Source organism: Podarcis melisellensis (genome assembly GCF_964234715.1).
Source record: "Podarcis melisellensis genome assembly, chromosome: 11".
In the NCBI taxonomy this organism is placed as follows: domain Eukaryota; kingdom Metazoa; phylum Chordata; class Lepidosauria; order Squamata; family Lacertidae; genus Podarcis; species Podarcis melisellensis.
The window spans coordinates 1,180,857-1,193,204 of NC_138543.1; the positions used below are offsets into that span (position 1 = coordinate 1,180,857).

At 41.2% G+C, this 12,348-nt stretch overlaps 1 protein-coding gene across 9 annotated transcripts in view; it reads right to left on the reverse strand.

The window, feature by feature from the left end:
- APBA1 (amyloid beta precursor protein binding family A member 1) overlaps positions 1-12,348 on the reverse strand; it is an 89,250-nt gene that overhangs the window by 18,142 nt on the left and 58,760 nt on the right. For all 9 annotated transcript variants that reach the window (XM_081930518.1, XM_081930519.1, XM_081930517.1 and 6 more), the window contains 3 exons: positions 9,423-9,524; positions 7,171-7,210; positions 2,278-2,423 (listed from right to left, as the gene is read on the reverse strand). In XM_081930518.1, the coding sequence (XP_081786644.1) occupies positions 2,278-2,423; positions 7,171-7,210; positions 9,423-9,524 (288 nt within the window). The remainder of the gene's footprint in view (positions 1-2,277; positions 2,424-7,170; positions 7,211-9,422; positions 9,525-12,348) is intronic.

Sequence of the window (12,348 nt, forward strand, 5' to 3'; positions counted from 1 at the left end):
AAATTAAGTTCTGCTTCATAATTCAAATTTCACACAGGAGAGTAAAGTTTTATAAAATAACCCTGTACATAGACACCAGTCGAGAGAGGAAGGCAGACAGACAGACAGAAAAAGGAAAACATTTTGCCCAGTAACTTAAAAAAAAAAGACTAGCTGTCTTAAAGGAGAATCTACTGTTGAGAGAGAAATTATTCTGCTAAAGAGCAAATTCAGCTGTTGCTACTGAATACATATGAAACATCATTTCTTAAATCCACAAGAGAAAAGTAATCCAGCCCTGGCACTCCAATACAGCCAAACTCCATCCAATCCTAAACATGGTACTAGAACTCAATATAAGCAAATGAGTCTTATTTTTGTGGAGGCTGCTTGAAAACATCCTCAGCCAGATGGTTTGCCATGTAGATCCTTGGCCTCCACTTCCAAGGAGAAACAGATGCTCACCCTTCAGGTTGCCCCCTGCTCTACACACACACAGTAGCTGTCCTGCAGAGGACGTTGCAAGCCACCTCCACTTGGCAGCTGCAACTGTAAACCAGCCTTTGGGCAACTGACAAATGGCTATTCTACTGGAGGGCCACAGGTAAATGAGCTCCTGAGCCCCCACAGCTTCCTGGTGGCAATTGGAATGAGCATGGCAGATTTTTAAAAAACCCGCCCCCCTCCAGATGAGCAGCACTGCTAGGAAATGGTGTGCCTCTGTCAACTCCTATACTGGGTCTTCGATGTGTATGTACTAAAGGATCACACCATATGGAGGATACCAAGACCAACCGTCTAGGATTCCAGGTGTTATGTACTGTATGAATGGCTAGCAGCCCACAAGGAGGAGATGTTTTGACACAAAACTGACTTGAAAACTGATCAGAGGGACGTGGCACAAAGCAGCTGTCTCCCAAACCATGCCCATCAACCCTCCACACAGAGACTTAGGTGCCACACTAACAAAAATATTGAGAATTCATTCCAGATCTTTCACAAAAGTTGATTTTTGTTTGTTTGTGTGGCAGGAATTTTTTCTTGGGGGGGGGTTACATCATTTCAGAATACTAACTGAACAATGATAACATGTGAATGCATGCCAAAAAAATCCAGAAAATATCAGCAGCTCTACTGCTACAAATGGTCAACACAGAAACCCTGAATGTGGAGCTGAGGCATAATCTAGGAGGATGGCTAGTACAGATGGCTAGAAAGAGCACACAGATGTGGGTCTAGTCAGAAGTATTTCTGTTGTGTCCCTTCCATGCTGTGCTCTAGAGACACACACTCCTTTGGGGAATGGCCATTCTGAGGCACCAAACAGAAGCCTGGACAATCTCAATGAGCCAAGCTGGTCCGGACACCAGGACTGTTGCTGCCCCCCCTGCTGGGCCAGAGGGGAAGGACAAGGTCAGGAACACCCAGCACCCTTGCTGTGAAGGTGGTTAAAGACTTCAATGAACCACTAAGGGGCCAGAACCATCTGGGCCTCCCCAGCCACTCAATGTGCCAGGGGCTGAGGCACGGGGGGAGCAGCGCTCTCAGTTACAAAGATAACAGTTTTGGCAGTTTGTGCTGGATAATACACAGGATGGATTTAAAATACTATTAAAATACATTTTTAAAAATACAAAATATACTGTACGTATCTATACTTCTTATAAATTCTGTGTTTACGTCAGATATCTACCAGAAAATACACAAAATGCCATTTAAAACTTCTTCAATCTTACCAGCACATTTTTGAAAAGGCTGCCTAGATTCAATTTAGCACTACTGTATATCAGTATTTTTTCCCTCCCTGCTAGTAAATCCTCAGTACCCATTCCATGGTCATCATGGTCGTGTGAGCACCTTCTTGGGCTTGAGCACAATGCAATATACATTAAAACAGCAAGACGGTGTATTCAGTCTCCCAAACCATCCTTCCTTCACCCTCCAGCCCACTGCACCCCCCACAGGCCTCTCAAACTATTCGGAAGTCGGCCTACAGGGCTGAACACTGTGGATGGGTTGGATAATCTGTGCCTAGAATAACGGTAGAAATATTAATTTCCCTCCAGAGACCCCTTTTATTCAGATTATAAGGATTATGTAATAACGTCCACTGCTGTATGATGTCACCCGCAGAGCATGAAAACAACTTATTGTATATGAAAAAATGACCTGGCAAATTTTGGGGTCCAAACACAAATTACTACTAGACTGCATTTCAGAAGGGATTTTAGGCATGCACCATTCCTAGATTCAGCTTTGACTCTTCTATAGAGACAGACAGTAAGAAAGATTCCTCACCTTGATTCGGCTCACAGCTTCCTGAGCCTGCATCATCCTCACATTCTTTGACGGAGTTTTGTCTGAAAGAAGCTGAGTAGAGCCAAGGTAATTGGCAGCAAATATGATTCCATCAATTAAATCTTCAGGATCACAGGGTCCAGGAACTACAGGATGGAAAAATTGAATTACTGAGCAAAATTATGCTGCTAATGGGAAAGAGAGAGAACCCTCCACAGCCAGAAGCAAAGGCTTTGGACTGGTTGAAATTCATCATGATAGCAAAAGATCAGATACAATGAGAGGAGACAAAGAGCGACCAGCCTCTCTGTCAGAGAGACAGCACTTGATAATCCAACCTGACTCTTACATTTGCTCATTCAGTTGAAACAAAAGTTCACCCTGAAGCAAAATAATCTCAATGGATTTTTCTCTTTCCTTGTCAGAAAGGCACAAAGCACTGGCTTGGCCCCAACCCCGCCCACAACCAGGGTTATATAACATCAGATAGGCTAAAAACAAGGTGCAAAATGACACACAGCTGAAAATGCAGCTTTCTGTGCATGTGCAGAAGCATACGGGAAGCTAAATTTCTCCTGTGATGAGGACGCATCCAGTCGCCTTTCTGGTGTCAATGAGGCAGCACAGGCTGGGTTTCTCTGCAGCCACCTATTTGCTGAGCAATTATGGCTTTACCAACGGAAGCTCTGCCCAGCTTCTTTGTGGAAGCAATGTCTCCTTTCCCCAGATATCACCTGCATCTTTCCAAGGTTTTCTCTGCAATAACAAAGGCTAGACACTGATATGTACCCAGCAAAGGCAATCATAGAAAGAAAACATTAACCTAGACCCACACCCTGCCCCAAATACAGTGGAGACTGGTCCATGCCAGTGAATGTAAAACTGCCCCACCAACCTCAGGCTGCCCCCCCCGACCTGCCTTACAACCAGTCCAGGGAGAGTCATATTGGTGTTGCCCTTGTAGAACACAGCAGGAGGAGGAGGAGGAGGAGGAGGAGGAGGGGAAACTAAAATTAATTGGCTCTCGCTCCGCTCCACTTAGCAGAGGGACTTCTTCCCTAAAAGTCCCAGCAGCTGCCCCTGACCAAATAGCTCTCAACTCAGGAGATCCTAAAAGGTATCCATAACCTGTTAAAAAACTACCTTAGCCTTAACTCAGTTTAGCTGGACTGACTACAAGTCTATGACTAGCTCCTAAAATTATTTGACAGATTATTTGTTTTTTGTGTTAAATTAACTGGCTTGTTCCTACAAAGTACATACAGTTTTGCACATGACAGCAACACAGTGTACTTATACCCTCCTTTGGACAGAATATTCCAGCTTAGCCATATAGTTCTGGTGCAGGGAAGAGAAAATACACCAGTCTGGCTAACAAACGACACAGCTTGATCTGCAGGCCAATGAGATCTTCTTTGCTTCCACTGCCCCCAGAGGAAAAAAGGGTACATTATAACTCAAATATGAGAAGAATCAAAAGAAAGGATATGCATGTGTGAGAGAGATAACTGTGGGACTTCTGTATTCACTTTCCACTTTAGGTGTTCCCACTGCCAATAACCCAGTGCTACAAGCTGTGCAGAAGTACAGTCGCAAAAAGAGAAAACAAATGTTATCATTGTTCTCTCCCATGCAGGTTTCGGATTCTAGCCTTTTCTGGCATTCCAAGCCAGATGATCTTCAACACAATACAACTTCTCTCTTTGAGAATAGATTTACAATTAGGTTGAGCACTCTAAATCATAGTCTACTTTTTTTTGAAAACTAAAAAGCAGGTTTGGAAAAGCTCAGCATAACAAATGATAGGCTCAAGGACATCTTTGAAAGCAGGAATTCAAATTGGAAACCTGGCTTATTGTAAATCATGTTTGTGCTTTAAATGTTCAACGCCCTTGCTCAGATTGTATGAATCACAGAACTGTAGAGTTGGAAGGGACCCAAGGGTCATCTAGTCCAACCCTCTGCAATGCAGGAATCTCAGCTGAAACCTCCAAGGAAGGAGGGTCCACAACTTCCCGAGGGAGACAATTCAACTATCAAACAGCTCTTACAGTCAGAAAATTCTTCCTGTTTAGTTGGAATTTCCTCCTTGTAATTTGAAGCCAATGATTCGAGCCCTACCCTTCAGAGCAGGAGAAAACAAGCTTGTTCCCTCTTCTATGTGACAGCCCTTGAGATAGTGGAAGATGGCTCTCATATCTCCTCCCAGTCTCCTCTTTTCCAGGTTAAACATACCCAGCTCCTTCAAGTGCTCCTCGTAGGGCTAAGTTTCCAGACCCTTGACCATCTTGGTTGCCCTCCTCTGCACACCTTCCAGCTTGTCAACATCCTTCTTAAATTGTGGTGCCCAGAATTGGACACAGTATTCTAGGTGTGGTCTGAGCAAGACAGAATAGAGTGGGACTATTACTTCCCTTGATCTCGGCACTAGACATCTGTTGATGCAGCCTAGAATAGCATTAGTTTTTTTGCTGCTACTTCACACTGTTGACTCATGTTAAGCTTGTGGTCCACCAAAATCCCTAGATCCTTTTCATATGTATGGCTAGTAAGCCAGGTGTCCCCCATCCTATATTTGTGTATCTGGTTCTTTCTGTCCAAGTGCAGAGCCTTACATTTGACCTTACTGAAATTTATTTTGTTAGTTTGGGCCCACTTCTCCAACGTGTTAAGGTCATTTAAAATTTTGATTCTGTCTTCTGCAGAATTAGCCACCCCTCCCAGTTTGGCGTTATCTGCAAATTTGATGAGCATCCCCTCAATTCCTTCATCCAAGTCATTTATAAAAGCATTGAACAACAATGGACCTAGGACAGAACCCTGTGGCACCCCCCCCCGCCACTTCTTGCCAGGATGGCGAGGAACCATGAATGAGTACTCTTTGAGTTCTGTCAGTTAACCAGCTACAAATCCAACCAAAAATCTTAAAAAATGATTTATGCTGAAAAATGTAAAAGCATAGAGTGTGTAATAGATAATTCCACAATACAAGAAGAATTTGTGGGGGTTGAGACAAAACACTGTCAACTGAAAAACAACAACCATCAATAAACAAATTAGTATTCAATAAAACATAATTTTAATGATGCAATCTGTTAACCAATTCAGCTGCATGCACACAATTATAAATAGTCCATAACTTAGTCCAATACTATCCATGTTTCCAGTGGGTTTAATGGGATTTATTTGTTGCTAAGGACATTATAGGTCTGCAACCTAAGGCAATTTAATGTTCACAGAGGATATATCTTCGGGCAATAGTAGAGACATCAGAATATAAAGAATAATGTTCTGAACAAAAGTCAGAATTGAACAGTGTTGGACTAAGACTGATCCAACCTCCACTAAGCCAAGAATCTTACACCAGGGGCAGACACTCTCCACCTAACCTACCTCACAGGGTTTTTGAGGGTGTGAGAAGACCCAGGTACGCTCTCCTGAGCTCTTTGGAGGAAAGGTAGGATATAAATGTAATAACTAAATAAATTTTAATGTACCTAAACCAGGGGTGGGCTAACCTGTCGTTGGACATCAAGTTCTATCAACCCCAATCAGCATAGCCAACAGTCAGGGAAGATGGGAGCAATATTTGGAGGGCCAAAGGTTAGCCAACCTTTGGTTAAACAAAATACAAATTTATGTACTCATTAAGTAGTTTACTGGTTGTGCAACCGAAGGCTAATATTCAGGTGACCATTAACATCGGCATATAAAAGCCCCCAGAGAGCTTGTTCGCACAAGACATTAGGACAGAATTGAGTATATAGTCAAAAGCATGCAGACAACATTATTGTCACTATTAGTTTTAATTGTGATTATTAATATTCACAAACAAAACTGCCTGAAAATGCTTTTAGGCCCCAATCCATGTTGGACATAGTGCACCAACACAAGCATGTTAGCAAACTGGATGTATTAACCCCAAATCCAAGTGGTGTCCTGGCCCTTCCAGAAGGGCTCCCAGTGGAGGGAGGCACGAAGAGCCATTTCTGCTTATTTCCCCTCCCTCCTGGCAGTTTCCAGCACAGCAAAACAATTGATTCCAGAGAGTTGGGAGACCTTCAAAACAGCCTGGTGTATCGAAGGGGGTACAGGAAGCTTGGAGCAGGGAGGGGAAGAGGAAGAAATTGGCATAACGTGGCTCTCGCCTTGTCTTCCATTAGCAGATGCCCTCACTGAATTGAATGCCCTTCCGTCACTGAAAAGCTGCCCAGGGGATGTAAGCTGAGGGTCATTGGGTCATCTTCCTCTGGCTGAATTTGGCCTGGAGGCAACGAGAAGCTGAACCCAATGCAAGGCTTAAAAGAGGAGGTGGGGTTTCTCATAGAGGTGGCCCACATGGACCAAGGTAGACATGAGTCTGACCGTGGCGTACAAGGATTTTACTTTACGAAATAGCAGCCCTAGGACTACAGCATGGGAGAAGACACTTTTTTTAAAAAAAGAACTTCGCCCATGCCATTGTCCCTACATGGAGGACTCTGAATTATCATTGTCATCCAGACAGACATCAATGAGGGCTTTTCTCCTGAGGCAAATATCAGTTGCAATGTGTAGGGAAAGATCCAGTTTGTGACTACAGTAGGAGCGAAAGGAACAAGCTACGCTAGAACCTTCTCCCTGGTGTGCCCGGGTTGTCTTTCTTAAACTTGCAAGTTTTGTTTCTAATGTGACAAAGCCTCTCCACCGAGTGCTGGCAAAAGCAGTAGCGGCCTACAGTCTGCTCTGTGTGCAGAGAACAAGCACTTGAGAAAGTTGTTCTCCCTGGAGAACAAGCACTTGAGAAAGTTACTAAACAGACTGTGTGAATGGATTAACACCTGTTTTTAACTCACATTGCACTTATATGAAAAGGTTTTAAAACTTAGAGAGAGAGAGATTTTGATAGCTTACCTTCAACATAGGTTGGGAAAGAAGCCAAGCTTTTTCTTGACTGTAATTAAGACAAACAGGATATCAAACTAAGCTAAGCATGCTGAGGTATGCATTAAAAAGCCTTTCATGCAGAACTGGCAAAGTTATTCATCACACACTGACAGTTGTTATCCGATCTCTGTGGACAGCCTAGTAAGAAATATGTATACATATTTCAAAGGATCGGTTAATTATTAAGAAGTTATCCTAGAGTTTAGTCTAGACCATTAGCATCAATAAAGCATTTCCAGGCTGCTTTTCCTACGAATGACAGATTTTTAAAGTTCCAAAGATGTCACAAACATTTATCATGTCATGAACAGAAACAAAAAAACTAAAGAGCTCTAGACTCTGGCAATGTCTTCAGGGTCTTAGGCTTACATTTATGTGAAAGAACCTCTTAGTAATCTCGCTCATTGCTTAAGTTTAGATAAACTGGTAGTTTTAAGGTAAAAATTAATCCGCTTTGAACACAAACAATCCCTAAACACACAAAGAAACACAATGGGACTTGCTTCCAAGTAAATACAGCAAATGTTTAAAATCCATAAAATACAATAAAACTGAAGCTACAGTTTGATTAGGTCCTATAGAACAGCATCTTGGAACAAGAAAATAACTAGTAAAGAGAAAAATGTCAAATAGAAGTATCCATTACTACCAAATAACGGAAGACCTCTTGCTGACAAGACACTTTCAGGAAATTAAGTACTGGTGTGAGATTGTGACATTTATTTCCACCAGGGAACCTGCTTCTGCAGCCATTTGATCTATTGCAATGCCTCTATTTTTGATACTCCGACTCCAATATCCTTTTAAATAATTCATCCAATTGCCATGAGCAGATTAAAGTGGTTTATCTTCTGGATTCAAGTAGGCAGAGATAATAAAGCAGCAGAACAACAAAGAGCATTTCTGAGAAAAGCTTAGTGGTATAAAATACACAGCCTTCAATTAACTGATATAAAAGCTTTACTATTATTATAGCTATCATTATTGCTATAAATCTTGATTCCTTCCTTCAGAGAGAGTAGTTTTTACAAATATCTATTATCCTTCAGAACAAATATTTGTTACAAATTCATTTGTGTAATCTCCTGACTGATACTCCCTCCATTTAGGCATTTGGCTTTATGGAAAAAAATCTGTGCAGAAGCAAAACATTTCATATCTCACTAAATGGCTGGAGAAAGGAGGAGAGAGAGAGTACATGATACATTTTGAGAGTAACTTCATACTGGCACATTCCTTAACACGATAAGTGTCAGCCTGCCCTGAGAAACTGTGATTGGTATTTTTTAACTAAAAATTATTCTTAAGAAAGCTATTTCCCCAAATGGACAGAATAACTGTGTGCAGTTATTCAGAATATAGCTCTTAGGTTTGGCTGACACTGATATATCCTTCAGATTTCAGGAAAAGAGCAAATATGTCCAAATGCCTGGAAATTTTGAGAGGGAAGTACCCCAACTTTAACATCTTGGTCAGCTGAGCCTGAGGGTGGGACATCTGCATTTCCACTTTTAGAAGAGAGATTCCTGAGGTTCATGTCTCCATAGTGTGTCCAGGCAGGTGAAGCAGAAATGATTCAGTTCTGACTTTGCACAGCTAGAAAGTCTAGTGCCCATGAATTCCAAGGAATCGGTATCCCTGCTGCCTTTAAGGAGCACATTTTATGTGCTCTTTGGAAAAGAAGTCCACCCCCCAAAAACCCCACATCAAATATTACTAGTAAGCAGACACTCTACTGTTAACCTATTGGGACAAAGCATTTCAAAGTAAAGTAACATGCATGTCTTTGGGAAGCGGATTGTAGTATTATGGAAATTGGACTCTGCTTTGAGGAAAGACATTTGGAAAGTGTTGTGGCAATTCTCATTTCTCCCCTGAGGAAGGTGCTGCTGTTTGTTAAAAAAGAACTGTGGGAATATCTCTAATATACTAAATTTAGGAATAGTTATCAGTGATTGCAGCAGTGCTTACATCCAAGACCTCCAGTCTATTAAACATAACACTACCTAATAAAAGCTGCAATCCTAAATCAGATTGGATTCAAATTTCCTGGTGAATACAGTATTGCAGACTGCAGCCTAAATCTAAAAAGCTTATTGCTTACTATAAATAAATCATTTTTAAAAAGATTGTTTAATGCACAGAACACAATTAGGGAGTCCTAAATTTGGGGAACATTTCCAGTAAAACTACTGCTTTTAAAAAGGCTTGTACTCTACCTCCTTCTTGGTGGGGGTTTCTGCTGTTCCACAGACATCTTGTTGATGCTGCAGACCTGATGATTCAGCGCCTCGTGGGGAAGATGAATCAGGAGATGGAGACTAGACAGAGAAAAGATACACAATGAAATAAAATGCTGACAGAACAATAAATGGTATTTGTTGCTTTGAGATTGAGGACTGGGCAAAGGGTTCCAGCAAAATTAAACATGCAGCATTTCATGGTATTATATTCAGATTTATATTTTCTTAGAAGCAAGTCCTATTAATTTTAGGTCTGCATAAATGTAAATAATAAAATTATTGTTGAACCACTAATTTGGGGGGGGGGGGAGCTGCAGATATGGGCAAAAGACAATGCAAGAAAACTGCACATTAATAAGTACATTAGGAAAAAAGTACATTAGTAAGAAGTGGGACATATGATTTTCAACCCCCCTGTAGTGAGTTTTGGCTTAATACTGCTGATAAATATGTAATTAAGCAGCAAATTAAATTAAAGCCCATGACTGAGGCAACAACAAATCCAGACATTAAAACCCTCCCAAGTCATGCCTGAGAGAAAGCTGTTTATCAGGCTGTTTGTATAAACAGCACTTTTGTGGCTGGATATCTTTATCTTCTTTAAATTTTTACTTCTGGTCAAGTGCAATAGAAAGTAAAATCAGAGAGCCAAGCTTACATTGAAAATACGAGGACAACCATGTAATACAAAACTGAGCTCTAGTTTATACAATGTAATCAGAAGTAAAAGGTAAAAAAAGTAAAGGACCCCATAGGCAGTTAAGTCCCGGCAAAGGTCACTACGGGGTGCAGCGCTCAGTGTAATCAGAAGTATGGAAGCAGAGAAAGATTTTTGAAAAATATTACTATTAGTATTTAAAGCCTTTTTATCTTGCTCTTTGGTTGCGGGAAAGAACTCTGACAGCAGCTTACAAATATCAATAAAACAACAGAAATTACATTTATAGGTGACAAATCAAACCAACTCGGTTCTTATTTCTTTTACCACATAGAGTCCCAAGCGGCAGCCAGGACATTTTCCAGGCTGCAGCTCTTCTCCTCTTTCCCTTTGCCCCGTCTCGTGTCCCTCCCACCCCCCAGTCAAGGGGGCAAGCCCCTTGGGAACAATTCAGAGGAACCAAGCACTTCTTGGAGATGCAGAGACGCCCCTTGAACCCAGTCTCAAAGCCTCCAGGGCTTGGTTCCACAGAGCTCTGCTGAGGCCACGGGGATTTCCTGGCTAGCCAGCACCAGCGCTGCCGCCGCAGCTGTGCCAGAGGCTGAAGGACGGCTGGCAGGAGCCTGCTCACGCAAGACATCTTTGGAGCGAAGGCCTTGTCTGGGGACCAGCTGCTGCCGACCTCTAAGCACAGGAGGAGGCAAGTCTGTCCTCCCCTCCCACCAAACACTGCTTTTTCAAGTTCCCCTCCCATGTCCATTGCAGTTCATCTTACTTCCCTCTTGCCAATGCCTTCTTTCTATTTGCTAAAAGAAAAGCCGGAGGAGAGAGTGCTGAAGAGATCTGTATCACTCCATAAGTTTGCAGCGACTAACCAGAAGTGACAACGGGACAAAATAAATGTGGTTACACATTGGAAAAGCAAACTCTCCCTCCACAGTCACTTAAAAATCTCACAAATAGCAGTTCTCTACAACCTACAACCATTTTAAAAAAGTACACCATAGGTGCAGAGTTTTATTTTTAAAAATTATTCTATTCTTCTGTATCATTCACAATATTATAGAACAACGGCTATATTCAGTAACAAGGGCTGTATTCTTCGCAACTATGTTGCTTGGATTTCTAATGCAGTATCCTTTGTACACTGATGCAGCCTTTGCATCAGAAAAATGAATATTAAGCACCACTTGAATATACTTATTGTTCATAACTAAAAAAATTCAAAAATATTCTGTTTTCCCTATCATAATTGTTGTTATGGTAAGAACTAAAACACCAGAACAGATCCAAATTTCAAAAGAAAATATCCAAGATGCTTCTGGATGCTCCTACATCATCCATACATAGAAATGTCAGAGCAACACAACATTAACCTTATTAAAAGTTTGGAATTGTGCAGACAGAACACCTTCAGGGGTTAAGTAAAAAAAATCGTAAATTGACAGTTACTCTCTTGCTACAATTCACTTACCATTCTCCTAAGATACTCAGCCTGATACATCCAAAAATTCTCCATTTTGATTTTGCTGCTGTTCTGCTCAACTTCAGACTTGTCTGCTAATTGCTAACAATCAAGTGCCACCAAATTACTTTTTCCAGTGGTGTTATGTGCCTGGAACTTGAAATTGAAGCCTGTAACAAGAGATGCTGCTAGTATCCTATCTATGTAGATTAATCTTATTTGATACTGAATGGTTGTCAAACACCCATACATAAGAAGGTCATTCTCCCTTAGCAAGCAGCTATTCCTTTCATTTATTGCCTTGAAGACATACACTTCTAGCAGAATTGCAGTACTATTGGTATCTTCTGAATAAGTAATAAATGATATTAATGTACAGTTAGGTGGTTAAAGTACAAAGATTTTTTTAAAAAGCAAGCATAATTTAAGAGCTATTATAGTTATGCAATTCCCCCTCCCCCAGAAAAAAGTTTATAACTGAAAGTAAAGCATAATTATAATTGGACCTGAAGTTAATAATGACTAGAGAGTCTCATCGTTTCCCCTCAAAGTTTGACTATGTCTAGATCCAACCCAATGTACAGCCTGATCCTAGACATTTCATCTGATTATGGAATAGCCACAAGGACAAAGTGCTACCATGGCTCAGGCTTACTGGCAAATGTGATAGAATTCAGTTTTTCAAGCAGATTTAAAGCTTTTATTACAAGCCCCGAGCCTTTGGAGTAGATCAGACTAAGAATAAGGGTTCTTTAGTCCCTGCAGAGTAAGAAAGTCCC